Source organism: Panthera tigris, chromosome B2, assembly GCF_018350195.1.
Source record: "Panthera tigris isolate Pti1 chromosome B2, P.tigris_Pti1_mat1.1, whole genome shotgun sequence".
NCBI lineage: Eukaryota > Metazoa > Chordata > Mammalia > Carnivora > Felidae > Panthera > Panthera tigris.
In genome coordinates this window covers 128,792,165-128,818,258 of record NC_056664.1, presented here as the reverse complement: position 1 = coordinate 128,818,258, position 26,094 = coordinate 128,792,165, and the positions used below count along the sequence as shown (strand labels likewise).

At 36.9% G+C, this 26,094-nt stretch overlaps 1 protein-coding gene across 3 annotated transcripts in view; it reads right to left on the bottom strand.

The window, feature by feature from the left end:
- Nucleotides 1-26,014, bottom strand: part of ZC2HC1B (zinc finger C2HC-type containing 1B) — a 42,396-nt gene extending 16,382 nt beyond the window's left edge. For 2 of the 3 annotated variants that reach the window (XM_007096357.3, XM_042987258.1), the window contains exons 1-4: nt 25,520-26,014; nt 15,760-15,821; nt 13,031-13,150; nt 12,364-12,502 (exon numbers count right to left, since the gene is read on the bottom strand). In XM_007096357.3, coding sequence (XP_007096419.1) covers nt 12,364-12,502; nt 13,031-13,150; nt 15,760-15,821; nt 25,520-25,547 — 349 coding nt within the window. In that variant the 5' untranslated portion in view covers nt 25,548-26,014. Of the gene's footprint in view, nt 1-12,363; nt 12,503-13,030; nt 13,151-15,759; nt 15,822-23,714; nt 23,933-25,519 lie in introns of those variants that run through there. The other variant, XM_042987257.1, reaches the window with a different exon arrangement.
- Between the last annotated feature and the right edge of the window lie 80 nt (nt 26,015-26,094).

Genomic DNA, 26,094 nt, shown 5'->3' with positions numbered 1-26,094 from the left:
GGCCCCATGCTGGTTGTGAAGACTATAAGATTCTCTCTCTCCCTTTCTCTCTGCCTCTCTCTCTCTCTCTCTCAAAAGAAAAAAAAAATGAGGATAGGTTAAGGAACTTCTGGGACAACATCAAGCATTTTAACATTCGTATCATGGGGGGCCCAGAAGGAGGAAAGCAAGAAAAAAGGGCAGAAAATTTACTGAAGAAATAAATAATTTTGAATAATTTCTTCAATAATATTGAAGAAACTTCCCTAACCTTGGGATGAAAACTGACATCCAGGTCCAGGAATCACACAGAGTCCCAAATAAGATGAACCCAAAGAAGTCTACCAAGATGAGTAATAATTAAAATGTCAACAATCACAGATAAAGGAAGATTCTTAACAGCAGCAACAGGAAAGCAACTAGTTACATACAAGGGAATCCTCCACATAAGGCTATCTCCTGATTTTTTAGTTTCTGCTAAAACTAAAGTCATTTAGTCATTAAAGTTATTCTGCAGAAACTTTGAAAGCTAAAAAGGGGTGGCATGATCTATATTCAAAGGGCTGAAAGGAAAAAAAACCTATAACCAAGAATACTCTACTTGGCAAGGTTATCATTCAGAATTAAAGGACGGATAAAGAGTTTCCCAAACAAAAGTTAGAGTTCATCACCACTAAATTGGCCTTACAAGAAATGTTAAAAGGGCTTAAGTGTAAAATAAAAGGCCATAAGTAAGAAAGTAAGAAAATTATGAAAAAAACAGTTTCACTGGTAAAAGCAAACATATAGTAAAGGTCAATCACTTATAAAGCTAGTATGAAAGTTAAAACACAAAAGTAGTTAAATCAGTTACATCTACAACAACATGCTACTACTAAACAACCAATGGATCAACAAAGAAATCAAAAAGGAAATCAAAACACACCCTGAAACAAATGAATTTGAAAACACAATGTTTCAAAATCTTTGAGAGGCAGCAAAAGCAGCTCTAAGAAGGAAGTTTACAGCAATATAGCTTACCTCAAGAAGAAAAATATCAAATAAGCTATCTAACCTTACACCTAAAGGAACTACAGAAAGAACAAACAAAGCCCAAGTTAATAGAAGGAAATAATAAAAGTCAGAGCAGAAATAAATGAAATTAGGACTAAAAAAGCAATAGAGAACATCAATGAAAATAAAAGATGATTCTTTGAAGAGATAAACAAAATGAACAAACTTTTAGTCAGACTCATCAAGGAAAAAGGAGAACTCAAATAAAATTAGAAATGAAAGAGGAGAAGGTACAACCAACAATATAAAGATACAAAGAATTATAAGGAACTACTATTGAAAATTATATGCCAACAAACTGGACAACTTAGAAGAAATGGATAAATTTCTAGAAGCATGAAATCTTCCAAGACTGAATCATGAAGATATAGAAAATCTGAACAGACCATTTACCAGTAATGAAATTGAATCAGCAGGGGTGCGTGGGTGGCTCTGTCAGTTGAACATCTGACTTCCACTTAGGTCATGATCTCGCAGTTTGTGAGTTCAAGCCCCGCATCGGGCTCTGTGCTGACAGCTAAGAGCCTGGAGCCTGCTTCAGATTCTGTGTCTCCCTCTCTCTCTGCCTTTCATCTACTTGCTTGCTCTCTGTCTCTCAAAAACAAACATTAAAAAAAAGTTAAAAAAAAAAAAAAAAAGAAATTGAATCAGCAATCCAAAAACCCTGAACAAAAGTCCAGGATCAAATGAATTTGCAGGTGAATTCTACCAAACATTTAAAGAAGAGTTAATATCTACCTTTCTCAAACCATTCCAAAATACTGAGGAGAAAGACATGCTTCCAAATTCCTTCTATGAGGCCAGCAACCTGATACCAAAACCAAAGCTACGACCAAAAAAAAAAAAAAAAAAAAAAAAAAAAATTATAAGCCAATATCTCTAATCAAATTTAAAGCAAAAATCCTCAACAAAATATTAGCAAACCAAATTCAAATTAATTCACATTAAAATAAGTAAGTCACAGAGAGGAAAAATACAGCATAGGGAATATAGTCAGTTAACACCAATAATTTTGTATGATGACAGATGGTGACTACACTTACCATGGTGAGCACTGAGTAATATACTGAATTGTTGAATCAATATGCTGCACACCTGAAACTAATATAATATTGTATGTTAACTACATCAATAAAAATAACTAAATAAAAATAAAAAATGTTTAAAAGATCATATACCACAATCAAGTGGGATTTATTCCCTGGGATGCAAGGATGGTTCAATATCTGCAAATTAATCAATGTGATACAACATGTTTAAAAAAACGAAGGAAAAAATCCTTCAAATAATCCTTTCAATAGAGGAAGAAAAAGCATTTGACAAAATTCAACATCCATTTATAATAAAAACTCTCAACAAAATGGGTACAGAGGGAACATACCTCAACATAATAAATGCCATATATGGCAAACAAAGAGCTAGCATCATACTCAATGGTGAAAGGTTGAGAGCTTTTCCCCTTAGATCAGGAACAAGACAAAGATGTCCACTCTCACAAGTTTTGTTCAACATACTACAAGAAGTCCTAGCCACAGAAAACAGACAAGAAAAAGAAATAAGAGACATGTAACTTGGTAAGGAAGAAATAAAACTGTCACTATTTGCAGATGACATACTATATACATAGAAAACCCTAAAGACTGTTAGAACTAGTAAATTAATTCAGTAAAGTTACAAGATACAAAATTCATATGAAGGAATCTGTTGCATTTCTATGCACTTTAAATGAAGTAACAGAAAGAGAAATTAAGAAAACAATCCCACTTACAACTTCATCAAAAAGAATAAAATAAATAGGAATATATTTAACCAAGAAGGTGAAAGACCTGTACTCTGATAACTATAAAATACTGATTAAAGAAACTGAAGACAACACAAATAAATGGAAAGATACACCATGCTCGTGGAATGAAAAATTTAATATTGTTAAAATGTCTATAATATCCAAAGCAATCTACAGATTCAATCCCTAACAAATTATCACTAGCATTTTTCATAAATCTAGCATTTGCACAGATCTAGAATAACAAAATTTTTATGGAACCACCAAAGACCCTGAATAGCCAAAGAAATCTTGAGAAAGAAGAACAAAGCTAGAGATATCACAATCCCAGATTTCAAACTCTATTACAAAGCTCTAATAATCAAAACAGTATAGTCCTGTAACAAAAACAGACACAATGGAACAGAATAGAGAGAAGAAGGCAAGAATATACAGTAGGGAAAAGACAATCTCTTCAACAAATGGTGTTGGGAAAACTGGATGGATACACACAAAAGAATGAGAATAGGCCATTTTTTTTTTTTTTACACCATATACAAAAATAAACTCAAAATGAATTAAAAACCTAAATGTAAGACCTGAAACCATAAAAGTTCTAAAAGAAAACCACAGGCAATAAACTCTTGGACATAGGAGTTAGTAATATATTTTTGGATCTGTCTCCTTAGACAAGGGCAACAAAAACAAAAATAAACTGGGACTATATCAAACTAAAAAATTTTGCACAAAGAAAGAAACCATGAACAAGACAAAAAGACAACCTACTGATTGGGAGAAGATATCTGAAAATGATATATCTGATAAGGGGTTAGTATCTAAAATATATAAAGAACTCCCAGAACTCAACACCAAAAAAATCTGATTAAAAAATGAACACAAGACCTGAATAGTCATTTTTCCAAAGAAGACATACAGAAGGCTAACAGGCACATGAAAAGATGCTCAACATCACTAATCAGGGAAATGCAAATCAAAACCAAAATAAAATATTACTTTACACTTGTCAGAAGGGCTAGAATAAAAAAAGACAGGAAAAAACAAGTGTTGGTGAGGATGCAGAGAAAGGTAACCCCCAAGCACTATTGGTGGGAATAGAAACTGATGCAGCCACTGTGTAAAAGAACATGGAGATTCCTCAAAAAATTAAAAATATAAATACCAGGGGCGCCTGGATGGCTCAAGCTAACTCTTGAGTTCGGCTCAGGTCATGATTTTATGGTTGTGAAATCAAGCCCCGCCTTGGGCTCAGCACAGAGCATGGAGCCTACTTGGGATTCTCAGTCTCCACTCTCAAAAAAAATAGATGAACATATATATATATATGGAGAGAAAGAGATAGAGAGGGAAGGAGGGAGGGAGGGGGAGAGGGAAAGAGTGAGAGAGGGAGAGCGAGGGAGGGAGGGAGAGGGAGAGAGAGAGAGACACCATATAATCCAGTAATTCCATTTCTGGATATTTACCCAAAGAAATGAAAACACTAATTTAACATGGATGGACCTAGAGGGTAATAAAACAGAGAAAGATAAATAGCGTATGATTTCACTTATACATGTAATCTAAAAAACAAATGAACAAACAAAAAACAGAAACAGACTTATAAATACAAAAAACAAAGTGGTGGTTGCCAGCAGGGGAGGGAGGTGCGGGGATGAGCAAAATAGGTAAAAGGGATTAAGAGGTAAAAACTTCCAGTTACAATATAAGTAAATCACCCTTTCAATAAAGGATGAATCTTAAATAGTAATCCTAAACAAAGGATAAAGAAAAAAGGTCACCTCACCAAAAAAATATGTTTTTTAATTTTATAAAAGGAATCTGTAAGTTTCCTCACATTAGAAAACAAAACAAACACCAGACGCAATACAAAAAGCATTACCGAAAGCATCCTATCCTACTCCTTTTCTGCTTCCTCTGGTTAGAAAGAAAGAAAGAAAGAAAGAAAGAAAGAAAGAAAGAAAGAAAGAAAGAAAGAAAGAAAGAAAGAAAGAGAAAGGAAGGAAGGAAGGAAGGAAGGAAGGAAGGAAGGAAGGAAGGAAGGAAGAAAAAAGGCAGATTAAATTAATCAAGGAAAACTAACACAAGAACAGAAAATTAGGACGTGCTCTGTCAATGGGTAAAAGACCAACAACACCCACAATGATGGATCTCAACACTATTATAGTGGCCCAAGTAAAATATACTTTATTTTTCACATAGAGCTCTAAAATTTCATTCATTCAGCAACTGAAATAATCTCCTGTGTTAAGAATAGTCAAGGTAAGCTCTTTTCACACTGGAAAATTATTACAGCCAACATAATCCTTTACTCCACATTCCTGTGCACTTCAGTACCAAATAGTTTCATATTCCCCTCAAAACTTAAAAATAAGTAAGAAGTAAATCAGTCATGGGGATAAAAAGTATAGTGTAGAGAATGTAGTCAATGATATTGTAGTAAATTTGTATGGTGACAGATGTTAATTACACTCAACGTGGTGAGCATTTTGTAATGTATACAAATGTCGAATCACTAATGTGAACTAATTTACATGAAGTAAAATACACCTATTTTAAGCATACCGGCCAGTGAGTTTTAATAAACGTACACATTTGTGTAACCACTTCATTTAAAACACAGAACTGTTCCCCTCATGCCCCTTTTCAGTCAATATTCCCCCAAACCCAGTCTCAATCAATCAAAACTCCATTTTCTATCACTAAAGTTTTGGGTTTTTTTGTTTTGTTTTTGAGAGAGAGACAGCATGAGCACATGAGGGGGGTGAGGGACAGAGCAAGAGAGAGAGAGAGACTGAATCTTAAGCAGGCTCCATGCTCAGTGTGGAGCCCAACGTGGGGCTTGCTCCCACAACCCTGGGATCATGACCTGAGCTGAAATCAAAAGTGCGACATGCAACCAACTGAGCCACCAGGCACCCTTCCTGCCACTCAAGTTTTATCTGTTGTATAGTTTCACATAAGAGAATACCCATGTTGCTGCTTATATGGTAGCACTTTCTTCTTACTGTGGAGTTGTATTCTGTTTTGTAAATAATTACACAATTTTTGTATCTACTCACTTGCTGATGGACGTTTGTGGAGGGTTTTTCCCCCAGTTTATGCTATATAGAGCTACTATGAACATTAATATATAAGTCTTTTCTAAGGACATGTTTCCAGTTTTTTGCAAAAATACCTAGGTATAGAATTGCTCTATAAATAAGCGTATGTTTAACTTAAGAAAATACCAGTGCAGAGTAGCTGTCCTATTTTACATTCCCTTCAGCAGTGGGAGACTTCCAGCTGTTCCACATCCTCGCTATCATTTGTATTGTCAGTCCTTAATTTTAGCCATCAAGTGGGTATGTGGTAGTATCTCACCGTAGTTGTAATTCATATTTCCTTGACAGAAATGACGTTAAGTATCTTTTTATGTGCTTATTGGCCATTATTCTGTGATGTATCTGTTCAAATACATCTCTCACCTTTTTTCTTACTGGGTTGTCTTCTTGAATTTCAAGAGTTCTTTATATATTCTTGATATGAGTCCTTTGTCAGTATGTATTATGAGTATTATCTCTCAGCCTGTGGCTTGCCTTTGCACTCTCTTAATGGTGTCTCTCAAGACTAAAATTTTTAATTTTGGTGAAGCCCAATTTATCAATTTCCTTTTTAAAAATCTGTACATTGTATATCCCGCTTAAGAAATCTTGGTTGACTCTTAGATCAAAGATTTTTGGTTTTTCTAGAAATCTTATTGTTGTAGCACTTATAAGGTCAATGTTCCATTGTGAATTAATTTCTGTCAGTTAATTTTTGTCAATTAGTTTTTGTATAAGGATCATGACTCATTTTCTCCAAATGGATATTTGTGTCAAAAATCAATCGCCCATACATGGATCTACATCCAGATACTCTTTTCTGTTCAATTGATACACCAATATCAAATTACTGAATAACTCTAACATCATAATAAGTCTTGACATCAGGTAGTGTAAGTCCTCCAATTTTTTCCTTTTTTTCCAAACTATCTTGGCTATTCCAGATCCTTCGAATTTCCATATAATTTTAAAGTCAACTGGTGAATTCCTACGTGGCAAAGAAAACTTGCAGGGGTTTTTACTGGAATTACACTGAATCCATAGATCAATTTGGGAAGAACTGACATGGTAACATAATACTGAGTCTTTCAAATCATGAAAATGGTAAATCTCTCCATTTATTTTGGTCTTTTTTAAATTTCTCTGAACAGTGTTTCATGGTTTTCATTTTTCAAGTCTTACACATATTTTGTTAAACATACCCCTAAGTAGGGGCACCTGGGTGGCTCAGTCGGTTAAGCATCTGACTTTGGCTCAGGTCATGATCTCATGGTCTGTGAGTTCGAGCCCCACGTCGGGCTCTGTGCTGACAGCTCAGAGCCTGGAGCCTGCTTCAGATTCTGTGTCTCCCTCTCTCTCTGACCCTCCCCCATTCATGCTCTGTCTCTCTCTGTCCCAAAAATAAATAAACATTAAAAAAAATTTTTTTTTTAAAACCTTTAAAAAAAAAAACATACCCCTAAGTACTAATGCTTTTTCGTAATTGTAAACGTATATATTTTTTTAACATTTATTTATTACTGAGAGAGAGAGAGCATGAGCATGGGAGGGGCAGAGAGAGGAGGAGACACAGAATCTGAAGGAGGCTCCAGGCTCTGAACTGTCAGCACAGAACCTGACGCAGGGCTCGAACCCGCAAACCCAGGGAGATCATGACCTGAGCCGAAGTCAGATGCTTAACCGACTAAGCCACCCAGGCGCCCCAATTGTAAACATATTTTTAATTTCATTTTTTAATTGTTTATGCCTAGTATATAAAAATATAAATTATTTATGTATATTGACTTTATATCCTGAAAATTGTGTTAAATGAACTTTTAACTCCAGTAGCTTTCTTACAGTTTCCTAAGATTTTCTATATTTACTCATTCATGGTTATGTTGTCTATGAAGAAAGACAGTTTTACCTCTTCCTCTCCAATAATTTATTTCCTTATTTCGGTGGGTACTACATCTTTAGTACAGTATTGAACAGAAGTGGTCAGAAAAGACATCCTTGCTTTTTCTCATCTCAGTGGGAAAGTGTTCAGTTTTTCATCAAGTGTAATGTTAACTGCAGATTGTTCAAAAATGTCCTTTTATTGAGGTGTTTCCCTTCTATTTCTACCTTTCTAAGAATTTTCTTATATAAACATGTACAGGGGTTGCATTTTGTCACAGGCTTTTCCTGTATCTAGTGGGATAATCATATGCTTTTACAAATATTTTGTTAATATGGTGAACTACATTTACTATTTTCTTCCCTCTACTTAACTGAGGTGTAATTTGTTCTTGAAACTTTTTAAAGAGGAAACATATAAAGCAATTGGTTTAAACGTTTTTTTCTTTTCTAGTTATAAGCTTTTTTTAAAGCTATAAACCTCCTCCTTGCACTGTTATAGCTGAATCCCACAAATTGTGATGTTTTCATTACCATTCAGTTCAAAATATTTTCCCATTTCTCTTACGATTTCTTCTTAAATCCATGCATTAAGAAAAGCTGATAATTTCCAAATATTAGGAAATTTTCTAGATATATTTTCATCATAAATTTCAACTTAATTCTGCTGTGTCAAGTAACAATCTGCATGATGTCTCAATCCTTTTACATTTACTGAAACTTACTTTGTGGCCCTACACATGGTCTATCCTGGACAAATGCTCCATGTGTACTTAAAAAGAATTATATTCTGCTGTTGCTACACGTCACATTATAGCTTTAGATATCAATTAGGTCAAACTGGTTGATACTGTTGTTCACATTAGAAAATGTCCTACGTCCTTACTGATTTTCCTGTTGCTTATTTTATTAGCTGCTAAGAAAGGAACACTAAAATCTCTAAATATAACTGTGAATCTGTCTAGAGTTTTGTCAGTTTTTGTTTTATGTTCTCTGAACTCTGTTACTAGGTACATAAACATTTAGGACTGATAGGCCTTCTTGATGAATATGTATTTTTAATCATTACTCTTGTTAATAACACTTGACATTTGCTTTGCCTGATATTAATATTAGCATTCAGGTTTTATGATTATTATTTGCATGTATATCTTTCCCCATGCTTTTAACATGCCAGTCTATAGTTGTTTTGACATTGCTGGTGTTTATTTCTACTTTTATCTTTTTATCCAAGAGGGAAGGCACAGATCGTAAATGTATGTCTACACGAAATGTTTACAAGCTGCACACACCCATGTAATCCAGCCCGGATCAAGACACAGAACATTCTCAGCAATGTTCCTCATGTCCACTCCTGCTCATCCCCACCCCTCCAAGGAAAACCGCTGACTGACTTCCAACCTCAGAGGTCCAAACTTGAAGTTTCTAAAACATCTGAGTTTCTGGTATTTATAAATCAGGAAATCTGCATTTCTGACATCCTTTGAGAAATGAGATATGGCAACCCTGGTGTATGTCCCCTTGAGGCAGCAGCAGCCTGCTAACATAGGAGCAGCTGTCCTGAGAGTGTGGTCTCTGTAGGCCTACCTGGGTCACCTCCTTGTTTGCTCACCTGCCTGGCACATTTATTTACATCTTGCTATTTAAAGTGTGTTTCTTGTGGAAAGTATATAACTGGACCTTGCTTTATTATTCAGTCTGACAATCGGCTTTTTATCTGAAGGGTTTAGGTCATTTATACGCAACTATCCATATGGTTGGGTTTAAGTTTACCATCTTGCTATTTGTCTTTATCCCATCTTTTCTTTGTTGTTCCCCCCCCCCCTTTCCTATCTTCTCTTAGATTGAATTTTCTTCCATTTTATCTCCACTCCACCTATTGTCTTATTACTGATATGTCAATATTTTTGTGTGTTTACTCTAGGGTTTATAATAGACATCTTCAAGATATAATATTCTACCTTCAAACAATACTACACCTATTCATGTATAATGGGTACTAAACTTATTCATGTACAATACACAGAAAACTTTCAACAATGTATGTCCATTTTCCTTACTTAACCTTATTGTATTGTTTTCATACATTTCACCACTTCCACATGCATAATCCTCACAATATGTTATTATTTATGTTTTAAGTAGCCAGTTATAACTCTCAGATAACATTTACTCAATGGAAAACAAGACAAGGATATCTGCTTTCACCACTGCTGTACAATATAGTATTGGAAGTTCTAACCAGAGGATTTAGACATGAAAAAAAAAATAAAAGAGACAAACTGGAGAGGAAGAAGTAAAATTACATCAGTTCACAAATGACATAATTTTATATGTAGAAAACCCTGAAAATTCCACACCAAAAAAACAAACAAACAAAAAAACTGTTAGAGCTAACAAAATTCAACTGAGTTGTAGGACACAAAATTAATACCCTCAAATCAGTCGTATTTCTATATACTAGCAATGAACAATCTGAAAATAAACTTAACAATTCCATTTATAATAACATCAAAAATAATAAAATAGGAATAAATCAAACCAAAGGGGTAAAAGACTTGTACGTTCTTATACCTAGTCAATGAAATGTTGATGATAGAAATTAAAAAGAAAATAAATAAATGAAAAGACATTGCATGTTCATGGACTGTAAAACAATTTTGTTAAGATGATAACACTACTCAAAGCAAGGTACAGATTTAATGCAATCCCTATAAAAATCCCAGTGGCATTTTCAGAAACAACAAAAAAGAATCCATCCTAAAAATTCATATACAATCTCAGAGGTCCCCAAATAACCAAAACAATCTTGGAGGACTTTCAACACTTACTACAAATTTACTAGAGTAATCAAAACAGGGTGTTACTGGCATAAAGACAGACATATAGAAAAACAGACTAGAGTAGCTCAGAAATAAACCTTCACATATATGGTCAAATGACTTTTTATAAGGGTGCCAAGATCACTCAATAGGGAAAGGATAGTCTTTTCAACAAACAGTGCTGAGAAAACTAGATACCCACATGTAAAACTAGATATGCAACTTCCAATGAAGCTGGGATCTTACCTTATGCCACATACAGAATTAACTCCACCTGGCTCAAATACAAAACTGTAAAAGCTGAAAATATAAAACTCTTAGAAGAAAGCACATGGGGAAGGCTTCATGACATGGATTTTGCAATGATTTTTTGGATCTGACAATCAAAAGCTAGGAAACAAAAGAAAAATAAACTGCACTCTTATCAAAATTAAAAAAATTTTGTGTATCAAAGGATACCATCAAGAAAGTGTAAAGACAAAAAAAAAGTGAAAAGAAAGTCTACAGAATGGGAGAAAATACTTGAAAATCTTATATCTGATAGGGATTAATATTAATATAATAGAGTCTCTAGCCCTAATTTCCAATTTACAGAAAAACAGAGGATAGAGGAACAAGTTAAACATTAGCCTGAGTAAAAAAAACCAGACAAATCTAGAACAAGAGATATCCTAAAAGATGTCCTAAAAGATATCCTAAAAGCCTACTGGCTTAGTAAGGGTATTGTGCAAGATTAAAGAAAAGAGACAACAACAAAAAATGCATGATTCTTGGATTGTGATTAGGGAGCAAGGAGTGAGCTTTAAAAGACATTCTTAAGATAACTGGGAAAATATGAGTCCCTATATTATGCAAGAAAATGCACGCATACTTCAGAAACGCATACTGATACAGTTAAGAGTAAAGTGTTATGATGTCTGAAACTTAGTGTTAAATAGTTCTGTCCCCCCAAAAATAAGACAGAAAATATGAAATGTAAACAACTGTCAAATTTCAATGGAAGGTATGGTGTATGAGTGATCACTGTACTATATCTTCCTCTTTTCTGTAAATTTGAAAATTTTCAAAATGAAAATTTTAGGGTAAAAAGCCTTTAGGCCACTAAATTGCACAACTTAAAATGGTTAAGACAGTGAATTTCATATTATGGGATTTTTATCTCACAACAAAACCCTATCCCCCTGCCCTCCCCACCAAAAACAAACAAACAAGCAAACAAACCCAGAGCTTGGGTATCTGACACTGTATTGGAGAAGTATTCTGCACAGCCCCATTCTCATAGACCATGATGTGAACGGTGTCCCCTGGACTTATGTAGTGGTCTTATGTTGAAATAGAGTTAGAAAGAAACACAGAATATTTGTACGGAATTAAAATAAAATTAGGATAAGATATATTGTATGATAAAATTACTTTTATAATTCGTTATTATTAATTTTAGAATGCAGAGGAGGAAGCAAGGCATGATGATCTGGCCCCAAATCAAGCACAATTGGTTAAGAATAAAATGCCCAGGGGCGCCTGGGTGGCTCAGTCGGTTGAGCGGCCGACTTCAGCTCAGGTCACGATCTTGCGGTCCGTGAGTTCGAGCCCCGCGTCGGGCTCTGGGCTGATGGCTCAGAGCCTGGAGCCTGCTTCCGATCCTGTGTCTCCCTCTCTCTCTGCCCCTCCCCCATTCATGCTCTGTCTCTCTCTGTCTCAAAAATAAATAAACATTAAAAAAATAAATAAATAAATAAAATGCCCAAAGCAAACCAAACTGGCCCCACACCTGGGTTGATGGATGGAGGAGGTGGAGGTGGGAGAGGTCGGCCTTCTTTAACGGCTAGTGTAGACTGCTTGGCTGAACGGATTGCATTAATGAAATCTTCATGTTGTTGTCTCCAGTTAGATCTCCTCACAGGTTGATGCTATAAAAAAGAAAACCAATATATACTAACCTCGACTGTACATCTGTCCCTTGCAACTTTATTTTAAGCTGGGATTTAAATTTACAGGACATAGGACAGTGAAATTTGGAGGGAAAAGAAAATTTGTGTTCAAGAGTACAAAAAGAGATTTGGAAAAATACAGTAATAAAATTTGCAAGTCACAACAGTGTGGGAAAACACAAAATAACAATCAGAAAAACAAACGACAACACTTTACAGAAAGACTTAACTGTAAGATGAAAAGGGACTTTCTTCCAAGTTAATTGCGAGATTTAATGCTACACTAATGAAAACATAAACGAGATTCTTTTTTGCCACATCTGGAAAGTATCTGAAATACATTTCGAAATCTAAGTGAGCATGATTAAAAAGAAAACAGTAAAGGTGGATTATACTTACATGACATTACACTGCACTATCAAGCAAAAATGAAACCAGAGAGCCAAAAAGGGGCTTTAATGTACTTAAGGATGTAATCAAGAAGAACAAGCACGATACTGATAGTACCTTGGACTGAGGAGCTGTTCTCACAATGAGAATGTCAGTGCCCTGTAATCTTTGTTTCAGGGAATTGAAAGGTTTACGCTTTTTGTTGAAGAGTTTCCTACATATTGGTCCATGTCTTTCCTAGAAAAGAAACAGTGGGGATTAAAATTTTTAACATGTATAGTCACAAGGTTTGTACTCAGGCAGCCCCCACTAGAATGACGGGGTTCACCTTCGGAGCCAAGTTCATTCTCTAACTCTCAAATCACAGCAGAGCAAATCCATCTGGCTCTCTCCACCCATGTTACACATCGCTAGATATTGCGTGAGGGCAAGGTCAAGAAAAGGCCTCCGCGGCTACAGAGACTTCTTTCGAATTTGGTTTTATACACTGAACTCTACCACTTGGGCTGCGTGAATGATTCCAGGCATTAAATAATGTTGAGAAGGCAAACATTCTAGTTTAAATCGAAATAAATATTTTTGATATCGAGCTAGGTACTCACTGAAGCCAAGGAGATTTTCCTGTCTCCTGTTTCCTGCCTCCACGGTTTCCAAATTCCACGAGCAAGGCATCCAGTAACATAACAGGGAATCTGAGTCCCAGCAATCCTAATATTCCATTTTACCGTTCTTTTGAGATAGCCCTTTGCATACAGCAGGGGGAAACTTAGCTCCTACCGATGGAACCTTCTCAAGAAAACTCTTCTTACCACTCAGCAATTTCAAAATTGAATTCAACGGGGCCACTTTTCTACATAGAGCACGTTAAACTACTTAACTTCCTCAAGGAGTGGAGAGGTTTCAAAGAAATATTTGAGAACATCTGCAAAAGACAACTGGGACAACCATACAAATAAGTGAAGAATACACCAATTCCATTTACATTATGAAGATATTTTCCTTTAATTTATCCAAACATTTCACATCCATGAAGTCATCTATTTCAGAGCAAATCTAAACTTTTAATATTAAGTTTTAAAATGTTACAATATTTAACATTTAACAGATAATCGTCAGGGAAAACATTCTTTACTCCAGCCAAGTAATCCTTTAAGTAGTCAACATTTCTAGTACATAAAAAACGGAACCAACAAACAGAGCTTTGCCTGTGTACCACCCTTACAAGATCTGCTAGGGCATCATTGCTATAGAATTATACCAACAACTTTCCACTAAATGGCCTCTTCCTTGGTGGATATGGAACTCATAATGGTTAACACACAGTTCCTTTGTCCAGACCCAACAAAATACGGACTCTATAAAAAAAATCCCTATACTTGGTTACAAACAAGCCATACCATTTTATTTTTTTAAGTTTTATTTAAGTAATCTCTACACCCCATGTAGGGCTCAGACTCATGACCCCAAGATCAAGAGTCACATGCTCTACTGACTGAGCCAGCCAGGTGCCCTCCATTTTATTATTATCTTTTTTAAGTTTATTTATTCTGAGGGAGATAGAGAGGAAGAGAGACTCCAAAGCAGGCTCCGCACTGCGGAGCCTGGATGTGGGGGCTTGAAGCCACAAACCATGAGATCATGACCTGAGCTGAAATCAAGAGTCAGACACTCAACTGACTAAGGCATCCAGGCGTCCCCTCCATTTTAAATTAAAGGAGAGAAAGGTATCACATCATTCAATCAAATGCTCTTTGTAGCCTGGAGATAGGCCTAGAAAGTAAAAACCAAGAAGACGCAAGACACACTTGACATTCATTGATTCCATTTCAAATGGAATGGTACCTCCTAGTTCTGCAACTCATCCTTATGGGGTGCAAGCCTGGCTTGGCAAAAAGCAGCACACCGGTGGATTCCTGGGCCACAACAGGCCCTGTGAACTCCTGTTTCTAAATTCAGGAAGCGCTAACTATAGTTAATCAGAACAGGTATTTCATTTTTAAAATTCCCCAGAGAAACAAAACTTACAACCTAACTATATAGTCTTTTGCCCCAAATGTAGTCAGGTATATGGTCCAAAACCTTTAAGTCTGCTTATGTCTCCTTGATCTAAAATGTTCAATCTCATAATTGTATTATCACCTTAAGTTGTTTTCTTTTTTTTTTTTAATCATTTGTCTTGGGCATCTCTTTAGAATACCGAAGTCTAATACCTGTTTGATTCCCCAATTTTTAAATAAATTAAGCTTTTATTCCACTTTATAGGCATCAATCAGGGGACTCGACATGCAGTTAGCTTGAATCTGATTAACAATTAAATCTTGGAACAGGCCTTACATCCATTTTGTTCAAATTACATAAAACCCCTGAAAATTGAAAGGTTCTGTCTTCATACGTGGCAAAGCAGGAAACAGAGGGAGGTTAAAGGACTTGTCAGAATTAGTGACAAATTTGAGGCTAAAAGCCAAGTTTCCAGATGCTCCAAATTCAATGTTCATTCCTCTTGACTAGCTAATTTCCCTGGTGCTTTGGCCTTAAAATTTGAATTTTTGATGCTTATAGAAAAGGCAAAAGAGCCAAAAGCTCTCAAGAGACAATGAGCTGTGCCAAAACACTTTCATCTGGTATCCTTTTTCTAAGAGTACCATGTTTAATTACACTCCCTTCTGAATGGGGTGGCACCTATCCGCCTCAGTGTCCTCCGGGCCTGCCAGCCATAGGTTATCCTATCCTCTTCCCTCGCTTTCTCTCCACATCTGTCTTTAATCTTTGCCGCTACAGCCTCCTCACCGACTTGACAGTTCATTTAACTCCAACGAAACACATCTACAAAATGTCTTTATGTTTACCAGAACATCTGCTGCAAAGCGTCTTGCACAGACTTCACAGGGAAGTAACTCCTGATTGCCATCTGTATAAGATCCAAAAGCACATTATGTTAGTTTCATGGAACTGCCTGCCCAAGAAGAAATGACTAACTGGAGGGGACCTCAATAGCTTGATCTCCTCACTCTTTTCCCTCCCCACCAACTTCTCTTAGGAAGATATTTCATGAACTCACCCATTTTCCTCTTCTAACAGAGACTTCTCACTTCACTAAACAGGTAAATTCCATATCCTTCAGGCAACCAGAGTACATTTAATATACTCCTAAACTAAGCACCTGATAGCTTCGCTTTAGACAGAAGTACAAAGTTAATACTTTAGTATAAAGTCATAAATTAACCGGCGCACCTGGGTGGCTCAGCTAGTTGAACGTCTGACTGTGGATTTTGGCTCAGGTCAATGATCTCACGGGTTTGTGGGATTAAGCCCTGCACTGGGTTCCACGCTGACAGCACAGAGCCTGCTTGGGATCCTCTCCCTCTCTCCTCTCTGCCCATCCCCTCACTTGTGCACACGGTCTCTCTCAAAATAAATAAATATTTTAAAAAAGTGATCAATTATCTAACAGTTAACATCTTTGAGATTCCTACTAGAGTGCAATGTCTGTGTGTGTGCTAAATGAAGGCATGGCAATTTATCATAGGTCATATGTAAAGGATCACCTAATAATCAAATTTAAGGTAAACTTTCCTGAGAATGGCTTTCTCTCTCTCAAAGAGTTTTGCAGGAAAAACTCCTACCTGAGAGAGAGTATAAAATACTGATGAAAAGGACCGAGTAGAAAGAACTGAGGAGTTCCATCTAAATCAAGAAAGATGGGATCATTACAGTGGAGAAGCATGTGAGGATAAGCATCATCCTAGGGGTGGTGTTGGTATCAGGCCTCTTACTGAGGTCAGTGAAGAACACTCACTGCTGGCATTTTACATACGGTTGTGAATGAGTGAAGGACTATAATCACAATACGCTCACTACTTGCTATTGTTATTGATATTCAACTATAGTGTTTTAAAAGTTAAATGAAGAATAAAGTCAAATACATTAAAAAAAAAAAAAAAGGCACGAGATTGCACCCACATATGTCCCATGTCTCAAAGTACCTGACCCACAGTAAGGTGCTTAGTAAATACTTGTTGAATGTATGGGCCAAACAAGAATTGAGTTTCTACCACAAGACCAGTCATTCAATAAATATCTGCTACATGCAACTCTGTAGAAATATTGAGAGAAACCATACATACGTCCGGCACAGAAAAGAATGTGGGCATCAATTACATTAAAGTTAGATAAGTGTCAAAAGAAAAGGAAAACATGGAATTCTGAGAAGATTTTGCTTCCTATTACTTAAAGTTCACCTGGAGTTGAATACATAAAGATTAGAAAAGCTGATCATGGGGGCGCCTGGGTGGCTCAGTCGGTTGAGCGTCCAACTTCGGCTCAGGTCATGATCTCGCCGTTCCCGAGTTCAAGCCCCGCATTGGGCTCTATGCTGACATCTCAGAGCCTGGAGCCTGTTTCAGGCTCTGTGTCTCCCTTGCTCTCTCTCTACCCCTCCCCTGCTCATGCTCTCTCTCTCTCTCTCTCTCTCTCTCTAAAATAAACATTAAAAAAAAAAATTAAAAAAAAAAAAAAGAAAAGCTGATCATGGAGAGGACTTTATATTAGATTAACAATCTGGGCTTTATCCTACAAACAAGGGGAACAATCACTGACATGAAGAATCTGAACAGAGCTGTGGAAGGTTCACGTGACAAAGGTGAGGAGGGCTGAATGGACTGTGGTGGGAGGGAAGATGGATTTCAGTTAAAAAGCTAAAGGTGTAGGCTGGAACTGGAAAGAAAAGAGGAAATGGGAGACACCAGGCTCAAAGAACTGACAACATGACTAGATGTGGAGGGAGTGGGGAAGTGGCAAAGAGACAACAGTGCTGAAGGGCACAGAACATGGTCGGGCTGTGGACAGAAACAGAATTTGAAAAGAGGGGCCATCTTAGTAAGAAAAATGACCTCAGCTTTGGAAATACTGAGTTTGAGAGAGTCATCCAGCCAGCAGGATGGAAATGAGGGAGGTCAGGGCTAGAGACACAGATGTAGGCTTTGTTTGGAGAGTGATGTAAAGGCATGATATTGCCAGGGAAGAGGTCATGGAAAGAGAAGTACAGGGATGATCCCTAGGGAACTCCGTATTTAAGGGCCAAGAAGATGAGGATGATAAGCCAGAAGGAGAAACAGGAGAGAACAGGGTCATGGAAACCAAGAAAAGGTTTGAAAAAGGAAGGACTGATTAACAGGAATCAGATGGTAGCTCGTTACAGACATTGTTGATTTAAATGATTTCTTCTCACATCTGCCAGATGGTATTGTATTTGCAACACAGGTCATCCATTACAGCATACAGAAATATTACTCTTCCTCTCTGTTCTTTTGGCCTTCTAACTCTGTAAAACTGGGTCTTAAAATTGTGGTTTGTTTTTTTTTTTCAGCAAGAATATTCCACCCTTCCACACACTTACTAGTGAATAAAAGGTAGTCATCTTAATTATAAAACTGCTTTTTCTAAACTGCTAATGAAGGATGATTTTTATGATTATTACCGTGACGTTTGTGTAGTGTTTTCCTGTTTCCCAGACGCTTTTCCTATGTAATCTCCTTTACTTCTCACAGCAGCCCTGCAAGACAGAGTTGGTACTACCTTTCTTTCTTTTTTTTTTTTAACAGATAAGAAAACAGAGATTGAAAGTTGGGGGACTTCTCAAGACCACAGGTAGTAAGCAATAACACGGAGACTCAACACTTGAATCTCTGTCTCTACAAGTATTAAGACTATGTATCCAACCATTACCATAAATGCAGATATGTCAGTACTAACCTGCAAAACACATGGAAGTCCCTGAAGGATAAATAGCCTCTGATTTAAATCCATGAGTTTTAATTAGTTCAATGAGTTTAAAATAATGAGATACAATATTCAACAGAACACCTGGAATACTGCATTCTGAAGCTTGACTATAAGGAAGGGAACACGTGCCTAAGTCACTTAAACCAAACATGGAGATCAATGAGGTCTATAGTACTTGTTCCAGAATGCTGAATCACATAGAATATAGGATCACTAGAACCTTAAAATAATTATTTAAGACAACCAAAAGGCCTTGCAACAGGTGAATGGTTATACTGTTAACATCCAAACCCTGGAATACTGTTCAGCAACAGAACACTATTGATATATGCAACACCTAGATGGATCTCAATGCTGAGAAAAGCCGATCTCAAAAGGTCACATACTGTATGACTTCATTTGTGTAACAATCTCAAAATGACAAAATTATAGAGATGGAAAATAGTGATTGCCAACAAGGAAGGCACGGAGGTGGTTGCGACTATACAGGATACAATGAGGGAGACCTTTGGGTAATGCAATAGTTCTGTAGCTATAATGTGGTTGTGGTTATTATACATGTAACAAAATGGTCTGGAACTATAAATGCACATTGTACCAATGCATGTTTCCTGGTTTTGATATTGTACTATAGTTAGTTAAACTGGACCTTAAACTGGGGAAACTGGGTAAAAGGTGAATGGGATCTCTACTATTTTGCAATTCTTGTGCACTAATTTTATCAAAATAAAAAGTTTAAAAAAACATCTAGGGGTCAGCAAATTGTGGCCAGTAGGCCAAATCTGGCACTGTATGTTTTTGTATATAAAGCTTTATTAGTAAAGAATCACACCCATTTGTTTATATAATATCTATTGCTGCTTTCACACTACAACAGTAGAGTAGTTCTTAACAGAGACTGTATGGCCTACAAAGTCAAAAATTATACTAAAAAATAGGTTGCCAATCAGTGAATGAGAATATAGTGATTAAAAGCGATCTGTGGGAGAATAACATGGAAAATGTTAATGATACATTTTTATTCATATATTTACAAATAAAGACTGGAAATAGATCATTACATGTATAGATATACATACACACACACACACACACACACATATATGTGACACACACACCTAAGTGATAATAAAGGTACACGTTTAGTTTCCTGCATTTTCAATTTTTCTACAAAGAATACTCATTATTGTTTTAAAAATTAAAACACTGACATTTTAAAAAAGAACCCTTTGATAGGAAATATTCTAAAACAGTAAGTACCAACTTAGCTATTTGTCTTTACCCTAAGAGGAGTATTACTTAGTAGACTATTAAAGTGGCCACTGTTTTTATACATTGGCTATTATTTTTATACATTGGTTTAAAATCTTAAGACAATTTTTTAAATAAGGAAAATAAAGTGATCTGGAAGCCATCAACAGTTTTGTTTAGCATGTTAACAATAAAAAATAAGCATCACAAAGATCTCGGTTCAAAAATTTTATGAGAAGCCTGGAGAGGATTATGGCTGTAATGAAATTGGAAAAAAATTTTACTTCTGACTAGACCTACTATTTCTGAGCTGGAAGTTAAGAATGCTCTGTACAGACACCTACCAATCCACACGTCCTTACAAAGGCATGGTAGAAAAAAGAAAAGGAAGACGTTTTCTCATTCAGTTGTCAGTGAATCAAAAAACTCTTACGTTGTCCTTTGCAGTCCAGAACATACAACTACTACCAATATCAACATCTTCCATGGCCCTATGGTGAAGGGGGTAACAACTTATTAACTTATCTCAGGAACATGAGTTATGAAAGAAAAAAAAGGAATTAAGACAGGATGGCAGAGAGAACACCCAAATCAGTTTTTGCTTTCCCCCCAAGTCCCCAAAAAACTGCAGTAAAGGAAAAGAGACAAAGAGAGCCACAGGTCATGGAGGAAGGAAGACAATAAAAAAATTGGCCTCTGGAAAACTGATAGACATCAGTGACCCAGAAGACTTAAAACTACAACATCCACTTCCCAACCAACACTGCAGAACCCTTCAAAGTTGTAGGAATCGCCAGAGCAGCAAGTATCTCTGGAATTAGGACGAGATAAATGAGGTAGAGCCTGCTAAAATATGGAGGGCCAAGATGAAAGAGTTCTGAAAAGAAGTGGATTCCTAGACGCCCCCCCCCCCGCCCCATACCTTCTGGGTGACTGCCCTCTCCAACTGTAGCCTATCTACTCTCCCAAAAGGATTGAAAGAGGAGGTCTGCCTACCCATGTCTTCAGCAGCGCCTCATGTTGCCTGATTATTTATTTGTGGTAGTTACATTCTATAAAGTCTCTGTGAGCACTGAATGGGCAAATACAGACTTACTACTTCTAGGGGAAATACAGTGTCAAGGTCCTGTGAGCCTCTGGTCACCCTATTTTTATCAACCTATCAACCTATTTAAAGACACCTTGTATAAATATATATTGTTGATTCAGTAACCATGAACACTCATAGCCAGCAATGCTATAACTCATGCCTGGATGAAGCTTATCTAACAGACATAGTTTCTCCATAAGGCACATCACAGACTTCCTGTACTCTGAAACACTAGAGTACATTTCAACACTGTGTTTGGGGGTCATTTTGTACAGCAAAATCACCAAGAAAAATTGCAAAAATATGAAAAATGTGGCACAGACTGTGAAAAGGACACTTGTTTACAGGATGAGAGCTGAAACAAGAAGGCAGGGCATCACTTTGTTCTAATTTTGCTGAGAACATGCATGTCGGGTGACTCACCTTTTTTTCTTTTAAATATTTGTATTTGAGAGAGCACTGGCAGAGGAGGGGCAGAAAGAGAGAGAGAAAGAGAGAGAAAGAGAGAGAAAGAGAGAGAAAGAGAAAGAGAGAAAGAGAGAGAGAGAGAGAGAAAGAGAGAGAAAGAGAGAGAAAGAGAGAGAAAGAGAGAGAGAGAGAGAGAGAGAGAGAGAGAGAGAGAAAGAGAGAGAGAGAGGGTGGGTGGGTGACAGAGGATCCGAAGCAGGCTCTGCATGGACAGCAGAGAGCCAGAAGCAGGGCTTGAACCCACAAACCACAAGATCATGACCTGAGCAAAAGCTGGGCACTTAACCTTAGACTGAGCCACCCAGGTGCCCTGTGACTTAACTTTTTAACTGCTATGTGCAGGTCTGCAAATGACCATGAAAGCACCACAATATTTTTAGGTTTTCAAATTTTAGCAAGTAGGCAAATTTGCAAATAGAGACTCAATTAATCAAGGTTGATGACATATGTGTGCATATATGGTGATTAACGTAGTGATTACTTTCATGAATAGTGATGCTGAAAGCAGAGAATACTCCAAATCCCCTTCCTCTACTTGGCTCACAGAACTCTGCCTACCAGACTTACTCTCAAGGCAGAATGAAAACTTCCCTGAGAATATAACCATTCCATGACAAAATACTTAAAGATACCAACACTGGAAAGATACCCAAAGAGCTCACTCAGACTACAATAAAGCTCAAAATTATCAAATGTCACTTATCCATTCAGAATTTCCAGTGTCTCCTTCTCTAGTCTTAATGAGCCAACAGACAGGAATTTCCAAAGATCTGAAGAAAAACTCTAGCATGTAAGCCCAAAACAAATAAAAAAGCAATTTAAATAAAAACTAAAACTCTTAGAAATTAAAAGTCTTCTAGGAAAAATGAAAAACTCAACAAAGTTTGGAAGATACACTTAGGGAAATCTTTCAGAAAGTAGAGTAAAACGGCACAGAGATGGGAGAGAAACATAAGCAATTTGAATACCTCTGGTCCAGCAGGTCCTACTCCAAATAACATTTCAAGAGAAAAAAAGGAGAAAACACAGGGAAGAAAATAAAAAACTTGAACGATTTCCAGAAGTGAAAGGACATGAGCCTCCATTGAAAAGACACCACACAATAGATGAAAATAGATCTGTAACATTGTGAAACTTCAGAATGTTAGAGACAGAATTCTACGGAGATGAAAAAAAATAACAACATACAAAATATTAGGAATCAGAATGGCTTCAGATTCCCATATAGATTTATAAAATGGGGGGAAAAATCCTCTAAACCTCAGAGGGAAAATAATCTACAACTTATAATTTCATACCCAGCCGAGCTGTTTATCAAATATGAGAGTTGAGTGTATTTTTCAACATGCAGGGTTTCAAGAAGTTGACTTCCCACATACCCTCTCTCAAGAATTACTGGAGGATGTGCTCCACAACGTGAGTAAAACATACAGCAGATAGGCAATTCAACACAAGAGGGAAAGTAACTCCCAAGATAACAGCTGGAAGAACTAGAAGGCAACCAGTCCATATCTGAAGGTGTGTAATGAAAAATTGCCAGGTTGAAGGCTGCTGTGAGCAAGATATTCATTGCCTTTTAATGGGAGGACAGTATGTCCTAGTGTATCTGGCTCCCATTCTGTTCTATACTTGGCTTATTTGACCATGTCCCATTGGAGTGCTTGTTCTTCCCTTCCCATTCTGACATCTACATGAGCTGAGGACACCCATTTCACTCCACAGGAAGGTTCTGCATTGATCTTCAGATCATGGTGACCTTAGAAGCAGAAAATATAAAATGAGCATTCAGCCACTAAGCATATTTATGCAGGATATCCAAGATGTTTCAACTGAGGGGACTTGTGTTCCCTAGGATTCACTCATCTGGCTCAATGACATCTCCACCTGGGGCTCTTGTAAATTCTAGACGTGGAACTCAGGCTCAGAGACCATTCAGCTCAAGCATGCCTTCATCAACTGTAATAAACTGTAGTAAATACTGCCCTCATAAAGCCAGATTAGTGTTTCAAAACTACACTACACAAGATATTGTATTTAGGAATACCATACAGGTGATGATTAATATAATCTAGACAGTACTTAAGAGTTCCTGAGGGGAAAGAGGGGAATGAAATTGAGGATGGAACCACAGGTAGGTATGTTCTATTTCTTAAAAAAAAGAAAAAAAAGAAAAGAAAAGAAAAAGAAAGTTAAGGCCATTAGAATTTTTACCTTATCCTGATTCTTCATTGTAACAACCAAGGTGGATAAAACATACTAATCAATGCGCAAGAAAAAGCGACATAAATGTACTGATAATAGTAAAGTTACAAGATGGCTGGAGCTGTCTGTCCTTTACCGGAGATGATTTGATGACATCACAATGGAGGTATGGATACAATGGGCCACACAACAATATACACAAGTGGTAATAGCTCTTGATACTTAAACTTGTAAAACAACAGTTTTGAAGTACCTGAAAGTGACTTTATAACAAGTAAAAAGTAAGCTCATACAAAATAGGGGCTTCCAGTACAGCAGGCAAATTCTTCATGACTTTGCCCTCTACCTGGGATGCCTCAGGCCTTTTTTCTCCTAGCTAACCAGAAGGCTTAGGTCCTAGCGTTCCTCCCAAGTTTAAGCAGTGGTGACATGTCTTCCCTATCCATTCATTTATATACTCCTTAGTGAACATTTATCAAATGCCACAAGTTGTTTTAGACCATGCAGATAAAGCAGCAAAAATTCCCTGCCATAGTGAGAGAATGAAAAACAAGATGCCAACACATGCTCTGGAGACCATAAAGCAGGGAAGGAGCGTAAAAAATGTTGGGGAGGGATGTTGCTATTTTTAAATACGGTCAGGTGAAAGCTTATAGTTGGAGGTGACAACTGAAAACCAACCTTAAGTAAGCTTTATTTGAGGTAAGCACTTCAAGGGGAACAGCAAATACCAAGATCCCCATTTCAAGTGGTACTTATGAGTGACTTCGTGTGGTCAGATTCTGCTGCACACACCCTGCCTCCACAGATAATGCGGTCTCTGAAGGCAAAAGCCCCCTTATCGCTCTGGACTTCCAACATTCACAAGGACCTTCTGTTAAGTTCCCAACCATTGTTTATAAATAACTCAAATCATAAATACTCCAAAATTTTACAAAATAACCCACAATATGTAAATTTTGCTCTCTAGAATAGAAAGATGATCTTTAAATTTGGAGGATAACCAGCCTAAGTCACAATAATACATCAGCAAGATTCATGGCTTGTAGTCACCTTTCCTTGACTGCAAAATATAACATGTGCTGATTTAAATGTGTTGAATCAAGTGAAGTGATATGAGAAGCTCCTAAGGTGGGGCACCTGGGTGGCTCAGTGGGTTAAGTATCTGACTCTTGGTTTCGACTCAGGTCATGATCTCACAGTTGAGTTCAAGCCCTGCATTAGGCTCTTCACTGGCAGCAGAGTCTGCTGGGATGGATTCTCTGTCTCCCTCTCTCTCTGCCCCTCCCCTGCTCTTGTTCTCTATCCCTCTCAAACTTAAAAAAAATACACACACACACACACACACACACACACACACACACATAGTAAAAAAAGAGGCTCCTTAGGAATCTGAATAATATCAAGTCAAAATAATATTCCAAGTCTAAGATTCTTGATTGTTTGCTGGTTTTAATACCTTCAACTGAGATAGCTACCAAAATAAATGGTCAATCTTGTCAGGATTTAATACATTCACAGAGTTATTAACATAAACCATCACTTGACCTTGTGCTTCTGCAGACTGACATTTAAACATACACTCCCCAGTCAGAGTCTATTTCTATAAAGACAAGCTCTTCTGCTGAGTGTCTATCAGTGCAGGTTGAGTACCTAATGCGACTGTTTTTCACAGCTCTTAAAAATCCTTGAGTACCCAGATTTACAATTTAAAACAAACAGAACAAAATAACACCCACCAAGTTTGGAAACGTTATAACCAAATGAATTACAGAAAAGCCTTTCTAATAATTTAGTTACCAAATGCAGCTCACCGGCTAAAAATGCTTCTGTCTCAGCCATTCTGTTCCCAACTCAGACCAACAGTGTCCACGGATTTTTTTTGTTTTTTCCAGAACAGTCCAGATAACACATTAGTCATGGACACAGGAACAAGAGTCACTAACAACTCATCTGTTGCAAGGAAGTCACAGTTTACCAAATAATTAACAATTGTGATGGTGTCATTGCTTGAGCCTTGAAGAGGTTTTACAGGGGAAAAAAACAAAAAAAAAACAAAACAAAAACCTAACCAAAAAAATAAGGAAAGTTTTCAACTATGTCTTTTAATCAAATGTGAACGATTCCAAGCATTAAATGTTTGAAAGACAAACTTTCTAGTTTAAACTGAAGTAAATATTTCTGATTTTGAGCCAGGTACTTACTGAAGCCAAGGAAGTTTTCTTGATTATTTCTTCTTCTGCTTCCTGTCTTCACTGTTCCTAAATTCCAAAAGTCAGTCATCCAGTAATTGAGTCCCAACAACCTTAATATTCAGTTTTACCATCCTTTTGAAATAGGCCTTTGCATACAGCAGGGGAAACTTAGTTTCTTACCAGTGGAATCTTCT